Below are 27037 nucleotides of genomic sequence, written 5' to 3' on the forward strand. Positions count from 1 at the left end.
TCCAAGTTTTCCCCTAACTCTCTCCTCCTCAGAGCCTTAAAGGAAATTGCAGCTCTGTGGAAGAATCTGAAAAGAGTTAATCTAAAACAACTTAATTATTTTGTAAATTATGTTCTGGGGTTTTATCTTTGCTCTGTCCCTCCAATTTTGACAAAATTCTTGTTGCTTGCAAAACATTTTACTTTAAACAACTTTCAATACATTTCTAATTCACTCTAATTTCAGAAAATTCTGCACTTTTATTAAAGGAATATAATAAATAGCTCAATTAATCCTTATTTTATGATTAAAGCACATCGATTGTGTGCTCAGTTTCATTGTGTGGACATTCTTTACAACAGACCCAAATTGATGTTAAATTACTTACATGTACATGATGGGTTGCTATAGACAGTACATGAATGAATATTAAGGTTTATTTTTACACTGAACTCAATAGTTAATATATTAGGTATCTTTCAATAACACTGAAACACATTAGCAAAAATACACCATGACAAGAGAAGTGTTCAAATTTAGTTTTAGTAGAAAATTATATACATGTAAACAAGAACATTATAAAGAGATGATTTTAGCCAAGAAAGTTAACTTTCTGCCTCTTCTTGCCCAGACTAAAGGTTTTTATTAATGCTGGTGTTTGAGTCCAAGCTACTGGCCAGACACAAACAAGCAACAGGAGACCAGCTCTACTTTGGCCCACCAAGGCCAGAGGAAGGTGAGGGTGGAGTCCTGGGCTGATTCCTGGTATCATGATGTGGCTTTAGGAACAGAACATTTCACATCACAGTGGTGGAAAAGGAACCAGAGCTGTTGTGTGTTAACAACAATGTAAAGCACTAAACTCCACACACAGGTTGAAGGACTCCTGGATAGAAAGGCCCCTGGTATGAATGAGTAGTGATACTCTCATAGCTATTGGCTCCTGAACAATCCAGGAAGTGGAGCAGCTGTTTCCACCTTTCTAAGGCAAACTAATTTTTTTCTCTCCATTTTTTTAATTCAAAGGAATCTGATCACTTGCTGCAGTCAGACATATTTAGAAAGTCTCTGTCATTTCTTAATTTACAAAGCTTTAAACATTTGCTGTAATGTTGAAGGTTCTTCCTTGTTATGTAAGGTTATGCTGCAGTCTTTAACTCATCAACACGTCCACATAAATCACCCAGCAGGTTTTATTCAGATCCAAGCTGCGCTGGTTGTTGAAAACTTTCTAGTTTGTTTCTCAGCTCCGTTCCCTTTATGTCGATGTGAAAACCTGCAGTTATCTGTTGCCAAAAAACTGTAAAGCAGCGCTACACCGCCCTCTAGTGGACAGTTTGAAAACAGTTTGAAAAGTTTTTATTTCTACTTTACTACAATAATATTTTTTATATTGTATGAAGCAAAACATTATGCAATAATTTTCAGTGCCACATGTGTAAATTAAATACTGAGAAATTTTAAAACAGTAAAACTTTAGTTATCAATAGAGCAGCAACAGATGGACGTTCTTCACCTTTTTATCGTTATTTCATTATTACATTATGTAAGTACTCCATATTGACTCCATATTGACTGAAATTTAACACTTTAGGGATTTTTCTCTTTTTGGTTTGATATACAGTACAGACCAAAAGTTTGGACATATTTTCTCATTGAATTGAATTCAATGAGAAAGTATGTCCAAACTTTTGGTCTGTACTGTATTTTGTTTAGAATTTTTTTTCTATTAATTTAGGCCCTTAATGTTAGTTCTGAAATTCCTGTTTCTTTGGCTTAATACCAGTTCATTCAAACTTAAATGTCTGACCTGAACCTGACCCAAAGTTATTGCTTCTGGTGAGTTTAATAAGCCACTGAGAATGAATCAGGAGAAGGCCTGATAGAAAGTTGTGTTAAACTATTATAGTCTAAATAAAGGAAATGGCAGCTTAACCTGTTGAGGAAAGAAAAGTACAGATGTTCATTACTGGAACCAGTGCAGCTCACTGGGCAATAATGTGCAGACAGCTCCAACCTGCTCCGCTCCTATCAGTCACTCATCCCAGGAGATTTACACCTGACTCACCCTGCAGTTACAACAAACGACAAAATGGAGCTGGAAGATGCTGAACAAAATCTAAAGATGAGAGAAGTTACACTGCTTACTAAAATTATGGTCTAAAAACAAAAGCAGTGAACATTTAATTAAAATAATATGTTTACATTTATGAGATAATTTATCAGGTAAATTTGTTCATGGGTTTATTTTAGGTGGCCTTTTATGGGAATCTTCCTCTCTGCTCCTTGTTTGCTCATTTTGTGGATAATGTGTGTAATTGCTGTTTTCTGGAGAACCAAACACTGAGAGGAAACTTTGTAACTGTTTATAAAATGATGGATGTCAGTGACTCTTTTCTTATCTGCTTTTAAATTTCTTCAAATCAGGACATGATGTTGATTTTTGAGCTTCTTTAGCCTACTTCATGTTAGCAGACAGGTGAATACTTGATGATTTTATGGGTCTTGTTGTAATTATGCTAAAGCTATGAGTTAAAAAAAAAAAAAGAAAATCAAAGTTAATTCAAAATATTTAGATTTTTCTCTTGATTTTTTCCTTTAAATTAAATTGTATTTTTGTATTTACCAGAGATGACTTTGCCTGACATTAAAACTAACTTGACTTGAAACATGTAAACAGAAAAAATCACTATGTGGGTAAAAATATTTTCACAGTTTTGCATTTCTGTGTTTATCTGTTAACTGAAATATGTTCTTTAATGAAGATATTCTGCTATTAGTTGAGAATATCTCCAGGTGTTGTAGGTTTTTAAATAGCGTAGTGTCAGGGTTGGGTTTTCTCTGTGTTGATTTGAGTTTTTCTGAGTTTATTTTAGGTTCCTGTGTCTTTTTGAGTCTCTGTGTTGTCCTTTCTACCCCTTGATTGTTCCCAGGTGTGTCTTGTTCCCTGATTACCGTCTGTGTATTTAATCCCACCTGTGTTCCTTGTTCCTCGTCGGGTTCTTGTCTAATCTGTCTCATCTCCTAGTCTGTCTATTGCTCACCAGTTGCTACCAGTTTGAGAACTGTTGCTGTTACTCATCTGTGGTGCCTGGATTGTTTTCCATTTTCATCATTAAAATCATAATTTTTCACTCCTACCTGGGTCCTCAGCGTCATCCTCAAACCTCCTCCACCACAAATCATGACAAGTAGATTGAAGATGCAGAAAGTGGTTGGAATCGTCCTTTAGGATTTTTCCAGATTGGAAGCTACAATCATAAACCAACTTCAGCTTCATGAAACCAGTGGAGTCACCAAAGCTGGAAGCTGCTGAGCTGCTGCAGATCCAGGTAATGGCAGGAAGAGCTGCTGCAGCTGCCACTGCCAGGAATTAAACTTTATTTTATTTTCTGGAACCAGAATTATATATTTTTTGTATATATTATGTATTTATGTATTATGAAACCTGGTAAAACTGAAAATTAGATTCAACAGATAATATTAAATAAAAAATGAAAATATCTGGAATATTTTCCTATAATTAAACAGTATTTATTGATTAGATAAAGGTTTACGTGTCACATTACATTCAGCTCTGCACAGGATTAAACAACAGAGTGAACAAACCATTGATAAGATTTAAACAATGATAAAAGAAAAGATATTAAAAATTAAACAATTACAAGAAATGTAAATAGAAAGAATGGATATAAGAAGCACATTTTTGTGATTACATGCTAGTCATTGATTTGATTCCTGAAAATGAAATTAATACATTAAGAGATAAAAACCAGACACTAATACCAGTAATGACTAAAATTCACATGCAAACAATTTTAGCATCTAAACATCAGGAGAAATATTTTTAAAACAGTGTGAGATACAGAGGTCACAGCTGGATTACATCACTACCTGGAGCTTTAACTCAATTATTAAGACAATAAAGAATAAATGCTTATTAGTTCTGCTTTATCCTCTGTAACAGCTGCTGGTGACAACATCTAACCTCACAATATTACACATTTCTTGACAGCAGGTTTCGCACGTTTTTCAGCTTCTGCTCTGGCTCTGGATTCATGCTTGGCCTGCAGCCTAGCTTTTTCCTTTTGAATTTCTCTTTCCTGCTCTTCTCTTTGTTTCATTTTCATGGTTTCAATCTGCTCCTGCTGACCCTTTAAGTCTTCCTTCATTTTCTCCATCTCTTTCTCATATTTCTCTTGTAATTTTCTCTCCAGTTCTTCTTTCTCTTTACGTATTTTCTCTTCTTTCTCCTTCAGGATTCGTTGTTTCTCCTCTTCGATTTCCCTCTCAGCCTCTTGGAACATCTCATTGGTGTAGTGACTTCCTCCATTCCTGTCAACAATGGTTCTGATCTTCTTCAGCAGCTCAGTGACCTGAGGTTTCTTATCTTTCAGACGATTGTTGAAGACATGATACTGACCGTTACATCTGGACACCAGATACTGGAGATCTGGGCTTTTAGACAAATAATCTTCAATGGTGTCATCAAGGTCGTCTCCCCGGGTAAACAGAACCATGCTGTATCTGTCTGCTTCCTCTCCAAAGATTTCTTGAATCTTTTGCACTGATTGTTTTTCTTCTTCTGTGAATCTGCCGATTGCAACGACCACCAGGAAGATGTGGGGTCCAGGAGCTGCAAAGCTGATGCACTGACTCAGATCTTTGATTGTTTTATCTTCTCCAAATCTGGTGTCAAACAGACCTGGAGTATCAATGACAGCAACCTGCTGTCCATCAATATTACTGGAGCCTTTGGAGCAGTCAACAGTCATGGATTTGGCGCTGCATTTGGAATCAAAGCAGTTTTGACCCAGAATGGTGTTTCCAGTAGCGCTCTTCCCAGTCCCAGTCTTCCCCACCACCACGATCCTCAGCTCATCGTTGTTTGTAATGTTTGTTCCTGTGAAGAAGAAAGTTTGAATCTGAATTAGAATCATCATGTTGTGCTCAGAGCTTCAGCCTCTGTGTGTCTGGAAGAAAAGAAATGATCCATCTGAGACCTTGGGAAGCATTGAGGGAATCAATGACATGGGGATAATCATACAGTTGAAACCAAACATTTCAAAACTCTATATTACCATGTTGGTGTTAAGATTCTTGACCCACATGAACAGACACTCTTAGTAGCCAAGTAAAAACTAAAATATTTGTTTTACAAAGAAGTGGTTGCTTGTCCATGAATGCTGGATGCATCAATCGTTATTAATTTAAACTATCAGAGGAGTTTCTGGTTTTTTTCAGATTTTTCTCACTTTCGTTTTGTTTTTTCTGCCGTTGAAAAATCTCTTCATATCTCAAATCCATGAATCTGCCACTCTGTGCATCACTGCGATGCACAACATTGGTTGTGTTCATGTGATCAGAACTGGTGTATCTGTGCTACCCATCAATCCGTCCTACCCATGAATCCGTCCTACCTCGTGGTAATGCTACGCGCACATCGATGCTACGTCACATAATGCTTACTAAGCAGATTTCTTATCCATACATAAAACCTGCAGAAGTTTTTTTCATCTGCTTTATTTTTTCAAAGATTACGGTAAACTTTATTTAAATGAAACAAAGCAACTTCATGTATAAAACAATCAGTGGGATGTGAGTTCAATACACAATAAATATATAATAATAATAATAATAATGATGTTTGACTTTGATGTCTCAAAAGTTTTTCTAGATTTATATTCAGGTTTTCCCCTAACTCTCTCTCCTCCTCACTGCTTTTACAAGAAACTGCAGCTGTGTGGAAGAAACTGAAAGGAGTTAATCTAAAACAACTTCATGGATCACAGCATGGTTCTGTTAATTATTGTTTACGGTAAATTATGTTCTGGAGTTTTGTCTCAGCTCTGTCCCTCCACCTCAGACAAACTGCTTCATTCCTGTTGCTTGCATTATATTTTACTTTTAACAACTTTGAATAAATTTCTAATTCACTGTAATTTCAGAAAATTCTGCACGTTTATTAAAAGAACACCATAAATACCATGTTTGATCCTTTATGTTATAAATAAGGCTCTTGGATTCTGTGCTCAGTTTCATTGTGTGGATATTCTTTATGATAGACACAAACTTCTGCCTTTTTAAAGGTAATGATGATTAATTACTCAAATGTGTTTGATTAAAAATATTCCTCCATTCCTCCCTTTATTTCTGAGAACAAAATTAATACATTAAGAGATAACAACAAAAAACCCATCAGACACTAATACCAGCAATGCCTAAAATTCACATGCAAACAGTTTTAACATCTAAACATCAGGAGAAATATTTTTAAAACAGTGTTAGATACTGAGGTCACAGCTGAATTACATCACTACCTGGAGCTTTACCTCAATTATTAGTAAAATAAAGAAAAGCTTATTAGTTCTGCTTTATCATCAGTAGCAGCTTGGTGACATCATCTAACCTCACAATATTTCACATGCCTGGACAGCGTGGTCCGCAGCTTTTATGATAGAAAGGATTAAATTGTTCAGCTCCAGCTCTGACGCTGGATTCAAACTGGGAGTGCAGTTTAGATTTTTACATGTTTTTGTTAGTGGATATTTTCTATCAGAAAGACTCAATCTATATTTTTCCTAATTTTCCATAGTTGGGGATCTTGTTTGGGCTGAACTTGTAGGTTTCTATGATCAGCCAGAGATCACAGGCCTTTTATAGTCTTGTGGTCAAAATGTAAGTGAAACTGAAATTGGATCTTCGTCCGAGGTTTTAATAACCGTTTAGTGCTATTTTCATGCTTTTCTTGACTTATGCTATAAAACTAATGTTTTACTTGGTGCATAAAACATTTAAATAAAAACAGCTTGATGTAAATATGATTAGATTAGAAAATTCAAAAAATAAGAGGATTAATCTGCACATCCACTATAAAGTCAGTACCAATGCTGTGCCCAAACAAAACAAATACAGGAAAAATGACCCAATTTCAACTACTTAATTATAAAACCTTAGAGGAAATTATAAGTCAGCTAAGCTCCAGTTCCTGCTGTCTGGATGTTTTACCCACACATTTCTTTAAGAAAGTCCTGCCTGTTATTGCTGCTGATCTGATCCAAATAGTAAACTCATCGCTCTCATCAGGTGTTTTCCCCCAGGCTCTGAAAACAGCAGTAATCAAACCACTTATAAAAAAGAACAATCTGGACAAATCACTAATGCAGAATTACAGGCCGATCTCCAACCTCCCATTCATCAGCAAAGTTATTGAAAAAGTTCTGTGTAAACAATTAACTAGCTTCCTAACTATAACCAACCTCTTTGACTCCTTCCAGTCTGGTTTCCATGGTTACCACAGCACGGAGACCGCCCTCGTAAAAGTGTTCAATGACATCCATATAAATACGGACTGTGGCAGAACCACAGTGCTGGTTCTGTTGGACCTCAGTGCAGCTTTTGACACTGTTGACCATGATATATTACTGAATCGACTGGAGAGTTGGGTCGGACTCTCCGGTCCAGTGCTTAACTGGTTTGAATCCTACATAAAGAACAGGGATTTCTTTGTTTCAATTGAAAACTTTTCATCAAAGAGGTCAAAGGTCACATGTGGGGTACCCCAAGGTTCAATCCTAGGACCCCTTTTATTCAATATTTATATGCTCCCACTAGCTCAGGTTATAACAGGAAATAATATTAGCTACCATAACTATGCAGATGACACACAGCTCTACATTGCAATGTCACCAGGTGACCTTTGACCCCAGCCAATAACTGAACAGATGCTTAGAACAGATAAATGTGTGGATGTGCCAAAACTTTCTCCAGCTGAACAGAAACAAAACTGAAGTTATTATTTTTGGACCTAAAGAGGAACGATCTAGAGTTATAGATCTAGAATTATAGATCTAGAGTCAATGCACAGCTTCAGTTATTACAACTGAAAACCAGCGATCAGGCCCGAAACCTGGGAGTAGTGATGGACTCTGACCTGAACCTGCAGAGCCACATAAAGACAGTTACAAAGTCGGCCTTCTATCACCTGAAGAACATTTCCAGGATTAAAGGACTAATGTCTCAGCCAGATCTAGAGAAACTCATCCATGCGTTCATCTTCAGTCGTATTGATTATTGCAACAGCGTCTTCACAGGTCTGTCCAACAAATCAATCAAACAGCTGCAGCTGATCCAGAATGCTGCTGCTCGCGTTCTCACTAAAACCAGGAAGATAGAGCACATAACACCAGTTTTAAAGTCCCTCCACTGGCTCCCTGTAGCTCAAAGAATAGACTTTAAAATACTGCTGTTAGTTTATAAATCACTGAACGGCTTAGCACCACAATACATTAAAGATATGCTTTTATTGTATCAACCTTCCAGACCTCTCAGGTCTTCCGGTTCTGGTCTGCTCTGCATCCCCAGAACCAGAACCAAACGAGGAGAAGCAGCTTTCAGCATCTATGCACCACAAATTTGGAACAAACTTCCAGAAAACTGTAAAACAGCTGAAACACTGACTTCTTTTAAATCTCAACTAAAAACCCACCTGTTTAGAATTGTATTTGAAATGTAATCAATTACAAATTTATTGATGAAACTTGACTTAATGCTTTGTTTAGATTATTGAGTCTATGTTGCATTGTGTTTCTGTGTTTGTAATGATGTAAAGCACTTTGAAATGTCTTGCTGCTGAAATGTGCTATACAAATAAAATTTGATTGATTGATTGATTGATAGTGGATGTGGGTTTTATAACAATAAATGTTTAGTAATAAGACTGATAACTCAAAACAAGTTTTACTTATATCCAGGTTTTCCCCCAACTCCCTCTCCCCTCCCTGCTTTTACAGGAAATGGCAGCTCTGTGAAAGAAACTAAAAGAGTCGTTTTCCCTCCTCCCTGCTTTTACAGGAAATGGCAGCTCTGTGAAAGAAACTAAAAGAGTCGTTAGCCCTCCTCCCTGCTTTTACAGGAAATGGCAGCTCTGTGAAAGAAACTGAAAAGAGGTCATCAATCAATCAATCAATCTTTATTTCAGACACAAAAGAGGTCCATAGTAAAACAAAAAGAAAAGAAAAAAAAAAACAAAAAGAAACATGACAGTCACTGAGCCACAAATAAATGATGACGCCAATGTTTCCACAATCTTGAGAAAAATCTCGCTGTACTAAAAACAGGGTTTACTAAAATTGCTATTATATTATTGTATGATACGGGTAATCTACACATACATTTATACATGAGATTCCTGAGCGCAGCTGCACATGTGGGAACAGCGTTATGTGCAAACATGTGGCTGGCACTGCTCCATCTAGGCACTTTGAGTAGGAGCCTCAGGCCATCATTGTATGCCACATAAAGTTTGTGCAGGCTACTTTTTTTATATCTTCGCCATAGATGGGCTGTGTAAAATGAAGTACAAAAAACTTTAAAAAGAGCTACCTTCACAGAGGATGAACACATACCAAACTTTCTAATCAAAATATTAGCCTGTGCATACATCATGCAATACTGCCTACAAATGTCACGATCATCAGATAGGTCATCAGTTATGTAATGTCCCAGATATTTAATTTCATTGCATATATTGAGGACAATGCCAGATAAAGAGAAGTCAGGGGTTATCAGATGCTTATCTGCTCTACTTCTAACAATCATGACATTGCTTTTCTTAGCGTTATATTTGACATCAAAATCACATCCATATTGGGAGCAGACCCTTAGTAATTGTTGAAGGCCAGCACTATATGGGCATAAGATTACCAAATCATCCGCATACATTATGTGATTGATTGTGCGGTCACCAACTACACAGCCTGTTTTACAACAATTCAGGCGCTTTGATAGTTCATCCATATAGATGTTAAAAAGGTAAGGGGACAATATACTTCCCTGCCTTACTCCGTTACCAACATTAAACGAGTCAGACAATGAGTTACCCCATTTGACATACATTAGTTGATGACCATACCAATAGACCATTATTCTAATTAGATATTTGGGTACACCTCTGCTTTCTAACTTGCAGAACAATTTTTGATGATTCACGCGATAAAATGCTTTAGAAGCATCAATAAAACACATAAATACTGTGGTGTTGCGCAAATTATACAAATCTAAAATCTCCTGTAGCACAAAAATACACATGTCTGTACCATGTTTGGGTTTAAAACCGAATTGATTATCAGAGGTCAAGAGAAACTCTTCCAGCCTATTTAGAAGGACTCTTTCAAAAACTTTCGACAAACTACTAGCTAAAGCTATGGGTCGGTAATTCTCCAAGGAGCTAATCTTACCCGCTTTGTCTTTAATAATGGGTACCAGAATGACAGATAACATTGATTTAGGTAGCAGACCATGTACTAGACAGCCAGTGAAACACATAGAGAGTAATGCACAGAGTTTTTTACTTGCATTTTTCAAATGCTCAGTGGATATGTTATCCATCCCACAGGCCTTATTGTCTTTCAGTGTCATAATTATATGATATATTTCTTGTGGGGATACAATCACATTCTCATTACTGTGAATGCTTCCTATGTCAGAAATGTCACTTTTGACACAATTAAACAGCGCACTGTAGTGCTCTTTCCATAACTGAGTGATTTCTTTTACACCAGTAACACCATCAATAGTAGATGGAAGTGACGTTTTACAGTTATTTACTTTCTTTATTTCTTTCCAAAAGTCCTTAACATTATTATTTCCTAACTTTCTAGCAAGAGAGTCAGACCTCATAGTATTTTCACGTCTCCTTATGAATCTTAAAAAATGTTTAAAATTAGCATTTGCTTGTTTTTTGTATTCAAACAAGGGGCCATGTCTCTGTTTACCTGCATCGGCCCATGCTTTAAGAGCCCTTCTGGCCTCTGCATGATGTTCTTTTACATAGTCGTTCCAACCCGGCTTGGTGCTATGCAAGATGGTTTTATGCAGTGGCTTGCTTGAGATAAGGAGGGATTTCACAACATTCTCATACAGAGTACATAACTCAATACCATGTTGAGGGTCTTTACAATTCATATCACGGCATGAGATTGCTCCCTTTGGTAAGTATGTATTGCTGAACATGTCATCAGTTTGATAGCAATAATCTGATAGATCTTTTTCAGTCAAGTTATCCCATGCTATTTTTCCTGTACTTATGTTATAGTCTACAGGCAAAACAGAAGGTATGCAATTCATGTTTACACATAAGGAGAATGGTATATGGTCAGTGGTGGCAAGGTCATAGTTGACACGAATTCCCAGAATGGAATCATGAGCATCAGCTGTACAGATACAATGATCTAACCAGGAAGTTGTATGCCATGATTCACTAATATAGGTGTAACTGTTGTTAGGCAAAAGTGCCTTACTAGAAAGAATTAAGGCATTACTGTGACAGAATTGCATTAAATGCGTAGCAAATGTAGAATGTTTATCTGTAACATCTGCATTTAAATCCCCCACAATAAAAAAACAAGTGGATAGATTATCTTGCATAAAAGACATAATAAAAGACAGTCTATTAAGAAATTCGTCTTCGTTTTGAGGACATTCATAAGGTGTGTATATGTTTAAAACAATAAAATGTTTGTCTCCACAAGTAAATTTCAGCCCTATGGCCCAATCCACACCCAGTCTAATCACATCAACCAGTTGATCATATTTTTTGTGCCATAATATTGCAACACCACCGGCTATCCTTCCCCGAATTATTCTGGTGCTAAGGTCGGTAGTGGATTCACCAGCGCCGTAAAAGTCTTTGTGTATGCAATTCAGCTTCTCCAGGTCCTGTTTAGCTAAGAATGTCTCCTGCACACAGTATATCACAAGTCTCCAGTAATTTGTCCACCACAAGGCGACGCGCTCTGTCTGTTTCACTGTGTCCAACACGCAGACCTCGCGCATTATATGACACAATATTAATATCAGTCATTTATTTATCAGGATCTGCGTGGCCGTTGCTCATTTGCGGTCATCTAAAACAATTATGTAAATTATGTTCTGAGGTGTTTTCTCAGCTCTGTCCCTCCAATTTTGACAAACCACTTCATTCTTGTTGCTTGCATAACATTTTACTTTAAACAACTTTCAATACACTTCTAATTCACTCTAATTTCAGAAAATTCTGCACTTTTATGAAAACACCATAAATAGCTCAACTAATCCTTATTTTATAACTAATTCACTTCGATTGCGTGCTCAGTTTCATTGTGTGGACATTCTTTACAACAGACACAAATTCGTGGTGACGTTCAATTACTTACATGATGGGTTGCTATAGACAGTACATGAATGAATATTAAGGTTTATTTTACACTTTGAACTGGTGAAGTAAAAATAATCAAAATGCTTATTTGAAGTTGTTATATTCTTTTATTATCTTTTATTAAGTTCATACAAAAGTGTTATACATGATTGCATGAGTAAAAGATGTTTTTCTGTTGAAGCTGCACGTCTCAGCTGGGAACGGAAATCAGTCTGACAGGATGCGCTTAAACACAGAGTTTAGCTCAGACTGCATGCACAAGTGATTGTTCCATCCACAGCTCTTCTCTGCACGTCAGGCACCTGGCAACAGACAAAGACAAATAGTATTCGCACCCTGCAGTTTAAACTGTTGAACCCAGGGCTCAAAGAAATAAAAATATGATCAAAGCAGTTATTAGAAACTAAGCCTCTGCTGACCTTTGCACAGACTGAGTTGTGGTTGCCGAGTATGTAAAAATGTTCCGTCTGATTACCTTTTTGACAGATACTAAGTGTTTTTTCTTTTCTTTGAATGTGTATATCTCTTAAGCGTCTTAGAATTGTTGACACCTCCCAGGTTGTGCGTGAAGAGGTGTAGAAAGTGTGTCTGAAGTTTTGATTTCTCCAGAGTTGTTTGAGTTATCCATGCTCTCTTCTGTCCATCTATAGATCCAAATAAAGCTGTTTTTAATTCTCTAATTTTGATCTTGGTCTCAGAATTTTTCACCAACTCCACAAACTCAATGGTTAATATATTGGGTATCTTTCAATAACACTGAAACACATTAGCAAAAATACACCATGACAAGAGAATTGTTCAAATGTATTTTTAGTAGAAAATTATATACATGTAAACAAGAACATTATAAAGAGATGATTTTAGCAAAGAAATTTGACTAAACTTTCTGCCTCTTCTTGCCCAGACTAAAGGTTTTTATTAATGCTGGTGTTTGAGTCCAAGCTACTGGCCAGACACAAACAAGCAACAGGAGACCAGCTCTACTTTGGCCCACCAAGCCCAGAGGAAGGTGAGGGTGGAGTCCTGGGCTGATTCCTGGTATCATGATGTGGCTTTAGGAACAGAACATTTCACATCACAGTGGTGGAAAAGGAACCAGAGCTGTTGTGTGTTAACAACAATGTAAAGCACTAAACTCCACACACAGGCTGAAGGACTCCTGGATAGAAAGGCCCCTGGTATGAATGAGTAGTGATACTCTCATAGCTATTGGCTCCTGAACAATCCAGGAAGTGGAGCAGCTGTTTCCACCTTTCTAAGGCAAACTAATATTTTTCTCTCCATTTTTTTAATTCAAAGGAATCTGCTCACTTGCTGCAGTCAGACATATTTAGAAAGTCTCTGTCATTTCTTAATTTACAAAGCTTTAAACATTTGCTGTAATGTTGAAGGTTCTTCCTTGTTATGTAAGGTTATGCTGCAGCCTTTAACTCATCAACACGTCCACATAAATCACCCAGCAGGTTTTATTCACATCCAAGCTGCGCTGGTTGTTGAAAACTTTGTAGAGTTTGTTTCTCAGCTCCGTTCCCTTTATGTCGATGTGAAAACCTTCAGTTATCTGTTGCCAAAAAATTGTAAAGCAGCGCTACACCGCCCTCTAGTGGACAGTTTGAAAACAGTAGCAGAAAAGCCTTTATTTCTACTTTACTACAATATTATTTTTTATATTGTATGAAGCAAAACATTAGGCGATAACTTTCAGTACCACATATGTAAATTAAATACTTTTAAAACATTTAAAACAGTAAAACTTTATTTATCAATAGAGCAGCAACAGATGGACGTTCTTCACCTTTTTATCCTTATTTGTCATGTAGTGCGGGTGGAGTTGGTGGTGAGGCCGACGCTGTAGACCCAGGTAGGATAAATAAGTGGATTTAATGATGAATGTCCAGAAACACAGTCCAAAATAACGGGCAGCACGGCCGAGCGGAAACCAGGGCTCGACACCGGTAGCAACCGTACAAAGGAATGGACACGGAACAACACGAACGCACATTAGACGAGGACCCGACGAGGAACAAAGAACACAGGTGGAGTTAAATACACAGGAGGGTAATCACAGAGACGAGACACACCTGGGAACAATCAAGGGGAGGACAGGACAACGAAGAGACTTAAGGACACAAAAAACTCTAAATGAACACAGAAAACACAGATCCTGACAGTACCCCCCCCTCAAGGGCGGCTACCAGACGCCCAAAAAAAAAACCACAACAAGGGTGGGCGGAGGGGCGCCGGATGGGGGGCCAGAGTCCAGAAAAAACAAAAACACAACAAGGGTGGGCGGAGGGGCGCTGGACGGGGGGCCAGAGTCCAGAAAAACAAAAAACAACCCACCATCGTGGGCGGAAACACAAGAAGGGCCAAGAGTCCAAAAACAAACAAAAAACTACCCACAGGGTGGGCGGAGGCAAAGGAGGCAGGAACCACGGAGGTGGTCCGGCGGTCGTCCGCGGCGGCGGGAACCACGGAGGCGGTCCGGCGGCCGTCCGCGGCGCTGGAGGCGGGAACCACGGAGGCGGTCCGGCGGCCGTCCGCGGCGCTGGAGGCGGGAACCACGGAGGCGGTCCGGCGGCCGTCCGCGGCGCTGGAGGTGGCGATGAGTCCCGGGGGCCGCCCACAGACGGCGACGACGAGCCCCCCGAGGCAGGGTCTCTGGTGGAGCACAGGGGGTCTCGGTCGGAACGCTGGGGGTCTCGGTCTCGGGTGGAACGCAGGGAGTCTCGGTCTCGGGTGGAACGCAGGGAGTCTCGGTCTCGGGTGGAACGCAGGGAGTCTCGGTCTCGGGTGGAACGCAGGGAGTCTCGGTCTCGGGTGGAACGCAGGGAGTCTCGGTCTCGGGAGGAACGCTGGAGGTCAGGGTCTCAGGAGGAACGCTGGAGGTCAGGGTCTCAGGAGGAACGCTGGAGGTCAGGGTCTCAGGAGGAACGCTGGAGGTCAGGGTCTCAGGAGGAACGCTGGAGGTCAGGGTCTCAGGAGGAACGCAGAAGGTCAGGGTCTCAGGAGGAACGCAGAAGGTCAGGGTCTCAGGAGGAACGCAGAAGGTCTCGGGAGTCGGGGTCTCGGAAGGAACGTAGAGGGTCTGGGTCTCGGTAGGAACACAGGGAGTCTCTGGAGGAACACAGGGAGTCTGAGTCGGAGCGCTGGGGGTCTGGGTCTCGGAAGGAACACTGGGAGTCTCGGAAGGAACACTGGGAGTCTCGGAAGGAACGCCGGCTGGAACTCCGGCTGACTCGGCCTCGGGTGCGCCGGCTGGAACGCCGGCTGATTTGGCCTCGGGTGCGCCGGCTGGAACGCCGGCTGATTCGGCCTCGGGTGCGCCGGCTGGAACGCCGGCTGATTCGGCCTCGGGTGCGCCGGCTGGAACGCCGGCTGATTCGGCCTCGGGTGCGCCGGCTGGAACGCCGGCTGATTCGGCCTCGGGTGCGCCGGCTGGAACGCCGGCTGATTCGGCCTCGGGTGCGCCGGCTGGAGGTGAGCCGGAGCGGAGCCTCGGGGCCGGCTGCGGGGGCGAGCCGCAGCGAAGCCTGGGAACCGGCTGCGGGGGCGAGCTGCAGCGGAGCCTGGGAACCGGCAGCGGAGGTGACAGCTCCGGAAGGCGACGAGGGGCCGGGTCCACCGGCGGCTCACGTCGCTGTCTCCGGGCGGCCTGGGGTGCGCCGGCTGGAGCGCCGGCTGGAACGGCCTCGGACAGAGCTGGAGCTGGATCTGGGCTGGCGGAGAAACTGTGCGGATTGGGAGGCAGAGGGTTACCTCTCAGCACGGCAGCCGCCGTCAGGCACTCCCCCTCTGCCTCCTGTTGCAACTCCGCCAGCCCCAGATGCGGAAGTCGCGGGATCCATTCGTCCAGCAGGAGGACCAGGCGTGTGGACGTATTCAGCCGCCGTCGGGCTGAATACGGACTTGCCAAGACCGCCAAATAGTCCTCGATCGCCCCCCATAATCCCTCTGGGTCCATAAGGAAAGTGAGCCTCACCGTTCAGTTTGTTCGGGTCCTTCTGTCATGTAGTGCGGGTGGAGTTGGTGGTGAGGCCGACGCTGTAGACCCAGGTAGGATAAATAAGTGGATTTAATGATGAATGTCCAGAAACACAGTCCAAAATAACGGGCAGCACGGCCGAGCGGAAACCAGGGCTCGACACCGGTAGCAACCGTACAAAGGAATGGACACGGAACAACACGAACGCACATTAGACGAGGACCCGACGAGGAACAAAGAACACAGGTGGAGTTAAATACACAGGAGGGTAATCACAGAGACGAGACACACCTGGGAACAATCAAGGGGAGGACAGGACAACGAAGAGACTTAAGGACACAAAAAACTCTAAATGAACACAGAAAACACAGATCCTGACATTATTTCATTATTACATTATGTAAGTACTCCATATTGACTCCATATTGACTGAAATTTAACAATTTAGGGATTTTTCTCTTTTCAGATTGATATTTTTTTCTTTAGATTTAAAAAAAATAATAATTTAGGCCCTTAATGTTAGTTCTGAAATTCCTGTTTCTTTGGCTTAATACCAGTTCATTCAAACTTAAATGTCTGACCTGAACCTGACCCAAAGTTATTGCTTCTGGTGAGTTTAATAAGCCACTGAGAATGAATCAGGAGAAGGCCTGATAGAAAGTTGTGTTAATCTATTATAGTCTAAATAAAGGAAATGGCAGCTTAACCTGTTGAGGAAAGAAAAGGTGTAGCTGTTCATTACTGGAACCAGTGCAGCTCACTGGGCAATAATGTGCAGACAGCTCCAACCTGCTCCGCTCCTATCAGTCACACATCCCAGGATATTTACACCTGACTCACCCTGCAGTTACAACAAACGACAAAATGGAGCTGGAAGATGCTGAACAAAATCTAAAGATGAGAGAAGTTACACTGCTTACTCAAATTATGGTCTAAAAACAAAAGCAGTGAACATTTATTTAAAATAATATGTTTACATTTAAAGGAGAAGGTTGGCCTATGAAACCTGGTAAAACTGAAAATTAGATTCAAAAGATATTAAATAAATAATGAAAATATTTGGAATATTTTTCTATAATTAAACAATATTTATTGATTAGATAAAGGTTTACGTGTCACATTACATTCAGCTCTGCACAGGATTAAACAGAGTGAAGAAACTGTTAAGATTTAAACAATGATAAAAGAAAAGTTTTTCAAAATTAAACAATTACAAGAATGTAAATATAAGAAGCACATTTGTTGTGATTACATGTTAGTCATAGATTTGATTCCTGAAAATGAAATTAATACATTAAGAGATAAAAACCAGACACTAATACCAGTAATGACTAAAATTCACATGCAAACAATTTTAGCATCTAAACATCAGGAGAAATATTTTAAAACAGTGTGAGATACAGAGGTCACAGCTGGATTACATCACTACCTGGAGCTTTAACTCGATTATCAAGACAATAAAGAATAAATGCTTATTAGTTCTTCTTTATTCTCTGTAACAGCTGCTAGGTGACAACATCTAACCTCACATTATTATACATGACCTGACAATGTGTTCCCCAGCTTTTCCCAGATGATAGAGAGGATTAAATTGTTCAGCATCTGCTTTGGCTCTGGTTTTGTACTTGTCCTGCAGGTTAGATATTTGCTTTTGAATTTCTCTCTCGTGCTCTTCCTTTAGTTGCTTTTTCATGGTTTCAATCTCCTCCAGCTGAGCCTTGAATTCTTCCTTCATTTTCTGCATCTTTTTTATCATATTCTCATGTATTTTTCTCTCCAGTTCTTCTTTCTCTTTACGTATTTTCTCTTCTTTCTCCTTCAGGATTCGTTGTTTCTCTTGTTCGATTTCCCTCTCAGCCTCTTGGAACATATCATTGATGTAGTGACTTCCTCCATTCCTGTCAACAATGGTTCTGATCTTCTTCAGCAGCTCAGTGACCTGAGGTTTCTTATCTTTCAGCTTGTTGTTGAAGACATGATACTGACCGTTACATCTGGACACCAGATCCTGCAGCTCTGGGCTTTTAGACAAATAATCTTCAATGGTGGAATCAAGATCGTCTCCACTAGTAAACAGAACCATGCTGTATCTGTCTGCTGCCTCACCAAAGATTTCTAGAATCTTTTGCACTGATTGTTGTTCTTCTTCTGTGAATCTCTCGATTGCAACAACCATCAGGAAGATGTGGGGTCCAGGAGCAGCAAAATAGTAACATATATTTAGGCTCAGCAATATGGGAGTGAAGTCAGTGCCCTGACCTGGAGCGAAGAAAAACGGACAGACTGGGAATATACTGGAATTCTCTGACGGTCTGAAATATGAGAACGAGTCAAGATGGTGGAAGAAAACCAAGGAACAAAACAATACCGGGACACAATGGACGGAGGACAAATGGTATATTTGAAGCTCCACTGCGTTTAAGGAATTTGAGAAAACGACTTTTATAAGTTGCAGAATTTCTCAGGCAAATTGGGACATGATTCACTGATTTTAAAGAGTGTGGAAAAAACCTGCACCGAACCTCAAACCCGATGCCTCACCCTGATCTGCAATAACAGCATTAAAGTGAATCCAGCAGAACACAGGCTGCAGAAAAAGCTGAGCTCCGTGTTTCATCAGTCAGTTACTCACATTGGATCTTTAAAGAAACATATAAAGGTTAAACTGACTCTTCACTGATTACACAAACTGAAGTTAGCATTTGATTATAAAATATTTCTTATTTACTTTATTGTGTACTGTGTTTATGTATGTTTATATTTTGCTTTGGAAATAAAAAACAATAATCTGACTGATTTATTGGACTCCAGACATTGAAATTAGCAAATGTATCAACAAGCTACATTAGCTTTAGCCTACACAATAAAAAAAAACTGCTAGCTTTAGCTTAGCAAATATGTCATTCAACTACAATACTCACACCGTTGAATCTGTTTTTTGTTGTTTTTTTTTAATAAAATGAGTAATTACTGACTGATTTATTGGTTTCCACAACATGAAAACCAGAGTTTCATGTTAAAACATTCGTCTAAAAAAAAATGTTGTTAGCAAGCAACATTAGCTTTAGCCTACAAAATAAACAACCTGTTAGCTTTAGCATAGCAAATATGTCCAGAAGTGATTTCTTTATTATTCATTAAATTAATGCTACAAAGCTACAGTTACCCAGTAGATGATTCAAACTGAAGTTTGGATTGGACTTCTCATTAGCATTTGATTTAAAAATATATTTTTATGTAATTTATTCTGTACTATGTTTATGTGTAACAGGGCTTAATTATAAATGCAAAGTTTGTCAAAAATGTATTTATTTTTGTTAAGTGAACAAGTTGTTATTGGTGTTTTAAGTTCTGTTAAGTTGCTCTTGACTGTGGTTACCCTAGCAACCAGTAACTCACAGCTCCTCCCCCTGTTTTCTGTTGCCGTCGGTAACTGTTAGAATTAGCTCTGTGTTTTCTTTACAAATCTTATATTTTAACATATATTTTTAGGAAAAATTAATAATGTAAAGTGTTTCATGAGTAATTTTGCTATGTTTTGTATATGTTTAAGTGTTATTAATGTTGTCCATTTTAGCTAGGTTTAATTTTAAAAATGCTAACTGCTGCTAACTGCTCATTGGGAGCTCTTGATTTGTAGTTTAAGAGTTATTTATTATATTTTACTTAATATATAGGGGCAGAAGCTGCTGGAGTAAAGTTAACCACCAACTTGATTTCCTCTTTTATTAGAATAAATGCAGTGAACCTGAATGTCAACCTCTGAAACTTCCTCTTTGCTCCTTGTTTTCTCCATTTGTGGATAATGTCTATAATTGTTAATTTCTGGAGTCCCAAACACTGAGAGGAAATGTTGTAACTGTTTATAAAATGACAGATGTCAAGTACTTTTATCTCATCTGTTCTTAAATTTCTTCAAATCAGGACATGATGTTGATTTTTGAACTCTTTAAGTCTACTTCATGTTGGCAAACAGGTGCTGTTAAGTGAATACTTGATTTTATAGGTCTTGTTGTAATTATGCTAAGGCTATGAGTTCAAAAACTGTAATAAATGAAAATTAATTCATAACATTTTTCCATTTCTCTAGATTTTTCCCTTTAAATTAAACTGTATTTATTGTATTTACCCAGGCCCTTTTTACCTGACACTAAAACTAGTTTGATTTCAAACATGTAACTGTGACAGTAAAGTTAAAACAGAAGAAATCAGTATATTGATAAAAATATTTTTCACATCTTTGTATTTCTGTGTTTAGTCAGTTTATACCAACTTTAGCTGAAATCCTTACAAAAACATACATATGTTCTTTAATGAAGACAAAACACTTTGTCTCGTTTAAAACTGAATTTTATATCAGGCCTAGTTTAAGTGTGGATTTATAATAGAACAGTTAAAATAATTTATTATCTACTAAATACCACAACATTCCCCAATCCCTTCTATATGTAAAGCAGATTACAGCATAGCAAATTTATAAAACAATAAATTTAACATAATTTATTGCTTTGATCAAGTTTTATTTGTGATTTCATATTCAGAACAGGGTGATAAAAAATATCTCAACAGGACAGAAACATTAAAAAAAAACTGCAAATCAGTTCAAACAATCATCACAAAGTAATAATTGTTGCAGAAAGTGCAAGAATATTGAAGTGAAAATCATTGTGAATCTTGTATATTTACTGTCATTTTCTATTTATGCTAATTTTTCTAGCAACAATACACATTTTCCAAAAGACACTTCCTAAAAGCTTAAAAAGTGGTAAATAAGATACTTAAAAATAATATACAAACATCTTTAATCTAACTTAACATGCATTCAAATAAACAGGAAATGTATTGAGAGACTAAGATTGCATGTGAAGATCAGCCTGCAGTCTTCAAGATCTCCAACAGTGTTAAAGTCTGGCAGCTTCATATTATAGACAGTTAAGCTCTAACTGATTCAGGCCCATCTAGAGGTGCAGAGTCTATGATGATCTAAAATGGGTCTAAGCACCGTGTTCTTAGAAAACCTCACAAGAACTGTCCAACACGGTGCAAAGAACATCCAGGTTCTGGCTGAGTTTTAATGTCAAGATGTGGTGAAGGAGTTTTACTCTGGCTGGAGATTTACTTCATTTATTAACACAATGAAAGAAACAGAATCTAGTTTGTTGTTTTCTGTTCTCCATGTTTTATACTTAAGTTTTCATAAAGAAACTTGCAGTTAAAATTTGTTGTTTTCAGATTCCTGCAGTCGTTGTCATGTTTGTATGAGCAGCAAGTTTACAAATTTCACTATTTACAGTAACTTTTTAAAGAAACTTTTAACACGATTACCAAAGTGCTTTCCAGCTTTAGTCAAAAGAAGGACAGGATTATTTCGCTCAGCTTCTCCTCTGGCCTTAGATTCATGCTCAGACTGCAGCCTGGATTTTGCCTCTTGAATTTCTCTCTCTTGCTTTTCTCTTTGGTCCTCAAACTTTCTCTTCTTTGTTTCCCTCCTCTTCTCTGCCCCTTTCTCATTCTCCTCCTCTCTCATCTCCACTTTTCTTCTCTCACTCTCCTTCTCAATCCTCCTCATTTCCTCATCCATCTCCTCCATCTCTTTCTGCCGCTCTTCCTCTTCTTTCTCTTTCTCAGCCTGGAATTGCTTCCTCATTTTCTGAATCTTTTTCTCATATTTTTCTCTTATTTTTCTCTCCACTTCTTCTTTCTCTTTACGTATTTCCTCTTCTTTCTCCTTCAGGATTCGTCGTTTCTCCTCTTCGATTTTCCTCTCAGCCTCTTGGAACATCTCATTGGTGTAGTGACTTCCTCCATTCCTGTCAACAATGGTTCTGATCTTCTTCAGCAGCTCAGTGACCTGAGGTTTTTTATCTTTCAGCTTGTTGTTGAAGACATGATACTGACCGTTACATCTGGACACCAGATCCTGCAGCTCTGGGCTATCAGACAAATAATCTTCAATGGTGTCTTCAAGGTCATCTCCATTGGTAAACAGAACCATGCTGTATCTGTCTGCTTTCTCTCCAAAGATTTCTTGAATATTTTCCACTGATTGTTTTTCTTCTTCTGTGAATCTGCCGATTGCAACAACCACCAGGAAGATGTGGGGTCCAGGAGAAGCAAAGCTGACGCACTGACTCAGGTCTTTTCTGGTTTTATCTTCTCCAAACCTGGTGTCAAACAGACCTGGAGTATCAATGACAACAACCTGCTGTCCATCCACATAACTGGAGACTTTAGAGCAGTCAACAGTCATGGATTTGGCGCTGCATTTGGATTCAAAGTACGGTCGACCCAGAATGGTGTTTCCAGTAGCACTCTTCCCAGTCCCAGTCTTCCCCACCACCACGATCCTCAGGTCTTTGTTGTTTGTAATGTTTGTTCCTGTGAAGAAGAAAGTTTGAATTAGAATCATCATGTTGTGCTCAGAGCTTCAGCCTCTGTGTGTCTGGAAGAAAAGAAATGATCCATCTGAGACCTTGGGAAGCATTGAGGGAATCAATGACATGGGGATAATCATACAGTTGAAACCATGTATAGATGAAATATGTTTTACATTACTTTTAATGTTCTTTTTATATTTGAAATAATAAAAACACAAATTTCCACCTAATTACCAACATGTTTATATTTTTATTTCAGGCACCAGATTCTATAAAAGTATATAATATATTGTCAAAAAGGATTCTGTGATTTAAAATTATTTCCACTTGTCACCAGCCTACAGTCTTCAAGATCTCCAAGATTGTTAAAGTTTGACAGCTTCACATTATACAGTTGAGATCCAAATTCTTCATGCTTAGCAAGAGGTGCAGAGTCTATGATGATCTAAAATGGGTCTAAGCACCGTGTTCTTAGAAAACCTCACAAGAACTGTCCAACACGGTGCAAAGAACATCCAGGTTCTGGCTGAGTTTTAATGTCAAGATGTGGTGAAGGAGTTTTACTCTGGCTGGAGATTTACTTCATTTATTAACACAATGAAAGAAACAGAATCTAGTTTGTTGTTTTCTACAGTGGCCCCAAGGGGACATGGAGGATTTTTACCCCCCCTTTAACGTTCTCTCAATATTGTACTGATTTCATCCGACATAATTGAATACAGTAAGCCGTTCTTAAGGCCCCAACATACTCAAAGCGGATGTCCACCGGACATGTCTGCGCAAGGATAATTTTTTATGACCGTGTACGCATACTCGGTGTCGCACAGTAAATTAGGCCTGTCACGATAACAAATTTTGCTGAGCGATTAATTGTCTCAAAAATAAACGATAATATTGTTTGACGACCTTTTTACACTTATTTAATGGAAATTATGTTATAATGCGTGCCAAAGATAGATACATTATATTTTCAAAAGAACACTTAACACTAGAACTGATAAACAAAATAAACAAAACAATCAAAAATAAAATGGATTCTCAGTCTCCATTAACAAAAAATGTACTTGAAAAAAAACTAAACAACATAAAGCCAAAGTGGAAATAAATACTGCATTCAACCAAAAGAGGGCAGATTATGAAGTCTGTATATTATGTTGCCCTTCAGTAATAATTAGATTTAAATAGAGAAGATGGGCACATCGACTACCTGAAGCAATAATTCACACTACATTATTTTTTGCTCCTATTTTTCCCCTTACAACAATCTTAAAACGTTGGTCTTTCTAAGATTGTGTGGTGTGTTACGGTAGATCCTCGTTGCCGCTCCGATCCAAATCAGGGGTTTTTCCCGACTGGGATCTTAACTCAGCCTGTTGAAAGTGACAGGCAGCCAATCAGAAAGCGCGGATTCTCCTCGTGCTTTCTGAGGGGAAATTACGTCGGGGAATCCCAAACAGCTGACACGGAGCAACCCGAAGTCCAGCGGACATCGGAGATGATATGTGGAAACAACATTAATGTTTATTCAACATGCAAAGAATATAGAAATGACAAGGGGAGGAGTTGGAGCGAAATTGCTACCGCAGTTGATAAACCCGGTAACTTTTCAGCTGTTCTTCGTTAACGTGACATAAATAGGTTATAATGATTTTCATTCGCTCAGGACTTTACGCTGACACTAGCCACATGCATTTCAGGTAGATTGTAGTAAAGCATTGATTAATGCCTGGTTTTAAAATTAGTTAACTGGACTTGTAGCCATTATTTTGTGCCCATTGTTGGACACCACACGGCAGGAACGCAACCGATCGAACAGCTATACCTAGGATTTGGTAATGTGTGATCTGTCAGGTTTTGAAAATCGGCCGACAGCTCTAAGATCGTGTAGTGTGCGCTGGGCTTTACACTAAGGAAATGGGGAAGGGAGGAGTCAGTGGAGAGCACCGGAGTTGAGCCTTTTTTTTATTCAGTGTCATCAACAGAAAGAGAAAAAGGCCGGAAGAGACGATAATGCCGATAATTAAAATGATGTTGATAGTTTTAATTTATCGATAGTTTTCGTTTATCGCAACAGGCCTACAGTAAACTACCTGGTGGAAACAGTGTTCACATCGATCCGGTTTTCATGTGACACTGGGCTTATAAGGTTGAGAATAAGGGTTTTATGAGTTCATAGTGTTTCAAAGTTGACATCAACATAACAGTCAACATAAAGTTGTCATGGGGACATGATAGACACCTAAGCGAAAATGCTTAACAGCAACAGGCTTTATATGTTCACGCAAATATTGACATGGTGAATTATGCAGAATTATAAGAACAAAAAACAAGACATCATCCCAGACTTCTTTATCAGCAGCGGCGCAGAGAGGTGGTCTGATAAGTTGAATCTGTTAGAGGCTGGAGTTTTTGTAGAGAGCTGTTTTGTCCACCAGGGGGAGCCACAAGGAGGTTTCTGGAGGATGGTCACCGCGCACCTGTGCGTTATCAGCCTCATCAACACCAGCATAAGAGGAGCGGGTGGCCAGTTCGCTGGCGCCGGAGTGTTTTACCTGTTTTGGTACCCTGAGCCCCTCTGAGCTTTGTTCTCTGAGAATTTATCCGTGTACTCTGCTAATCTGAGCTTTTTTCCCTCTGACCTCCCTGACCAGGATTCCTTCCGTGGAGACGTCCCTCGGTCGACTACGGTCCGACTACCTGCCTGCCCTCCGACGTGCCTCCCTTCGGCTACTCCCCGCCATCGGAACCCCTCTCCTGTGCAAGAACCCGGACTCCAGCCTCTCTACGACTTACCTCCCTGGCGAATCCCCTTCATCTCTCCCCATAAGCCCGCTCCATTCCTCCTTCCCCATAATTCCTACAGGTATACCTGTCATTTCTCCAGTCCTCAGATCACTCACGCCCCGGATCCAGTGGGGGCTCGAACTTATTCACATTTCACTACTGTTGATCTGTTCATCAATAAATTTTATTTATCTGATTCTTCCATCTCCTGTTTGTGTACTGCATGTGGGTCAAGCGAATAGCGTCCAACATGACAGAATCTGACTTTTTTTTTTTCTCGAGCAACGGCAAGGAAAGGATGATTGGGTTTGTGCTCATTTTTGATTTCTGCACAAATTATCACACCGATCACAATTGTGCTTTTGGAACATAATAAAAAAGCTCATTGAATGGATTCTTGATTACAGCTAAAGCCAGCGCAGCCTCCTGCTGCTCCTCTGCCCGCAGTAGGATGCTGCGCTGGCTCAGGCCAGCGGTTCACTGTCTTTGCTGGATGAATCGATATGTGACTGCCATTCTCTGTCCCGCACTGAGAGATGAGTTAAGGCTTCCCAGATGGAGAAGGAACAGAGCTAGGCGCCCAAATAGTTCATCAAACTGGCTAGTTCTCATTAGGATTGTGTGAAATAAAGGAATTTGTCATGAGAGAATTTTAGGTAATCAGTAAGCTCGAGTATGAAGACCCAACTGTCCGCGGACAGTACGCGGTTTATGGACTGCGCACAGCACGACCCAGTATGTGGGGGCCTTTATGGTGCCCATCGCACTTTCTGCTTTAAAATAAGGTTATCGTGAGGTTTTTCCATGTTGTTAATATCTTATTGTGAAATATCTGAAGTTTTATATATTTTACTTTAGGGTAGAAATGCACCACAAACTTTTGATATAGACAGAAACTTCTGCTAAGGAAAATGATTATTTAATGCTAAAAATATACTTAATCCACGACATGTGTAACAGTTATATACAATACTCTTATTTGGAACAGTTTTCTGTTGAACATTTGGGAATTCAGCTGAAGAAGCAGGCCAAAGCAGGGCTTTTTTTCCTCCCCCTTTTGACAGACACAGCAATAAAATTTACAGCCCGAAAGGGGTCAGAGACTTCTTGGCGCCTCTCGGCCCGGGTCGGATGGAGATGGGCACGAAGTGATCCGCCTTTGCTTAGATAAAAAACAGACACCTTTGCTATAAATCAGGAAGTCACAACTTTCTTTGGGGGCCTGAGGGAGTTCTAATTGGTCGAAGAGCAGAACGCCTTCTTTGCATATATTAAATAGGGAAACGCCTCTTTGGTAAAAATTTCAGGGCAGCACCGGAGAGGAGCAGAGAGAGTTTTTTCATCTTTTCTCCACGTGGGCGCCTTTGTCTGTCTTTGTGTTCGTTTGTCTTCCCTTGTGTGTCTTTATTTTTTATGAGAAAATGCATATCTCTGTTCCTCTGCAGCTTTGTTGTTCATTGCTTTGTATGAGATTAAACTCTGTATTTCTGTGACGTCATCGTGCCTTGCCGTCTCCTTGCCAGCGTGATGTCATCCGCTCGCGACCCGGCTAACAGGAGGAGAGGAGAGCCATGCTTTTTCCAAAATTAAGCTAACCTAATAACTTTCCTCTTTAACATTTTGGGGGCTCGTTCGGTTGTGGATTCTGAGCGGGTGGCTCTGTCACGTGTTGGCCTGGTTCGGCTCGGTGAGGTGAGATACTTTTGATTGTTCTTT

The 27037-nt window shown here is 39.7% G+C and overlaps 1 protein-coding gene across 1 annotated transcript in view; it reads right to left on the reverse strand.

The window, feature by feature from the left end:
- Window positions 1-3489: 3489 nt before the first annotated feature.
- LOC116730794 (GTPase IMAP family member 4-like) overlaps window positions 3490-27037 on the reverse strand; it is a 100351-nt gene continuing 76803 nt past the window's right edge. The window contains exon 2 of the mRNA XM_032580283.1: window positions 3490-4882. Coding sequence (XP_032436174.1) covers window positions 3969-4882 — 914 coding nt within the window. The 3' untranslated portion in view covers window positions 3490-3968. The remainder of the gene's footprint in view (window positions 4883-27037) is intronic.

This window comes from Xiphophorus hellerii, chromosome 13, assembly GCF_003331165.1.
Source record: "Xiphophorus hellerii strain 12219 chromosome 13, Xiphophorus_hellerii-4.1, whole genome shotgun sequence".
Classification (NCBI taxonomy): domain Eukaryota; kingdom Metazoa; phylum Chordata; class Actinopteri; order Cyprinodontiformes; family Poeciliidae; genus Xiphophorus; species Xiphophorus hellerii.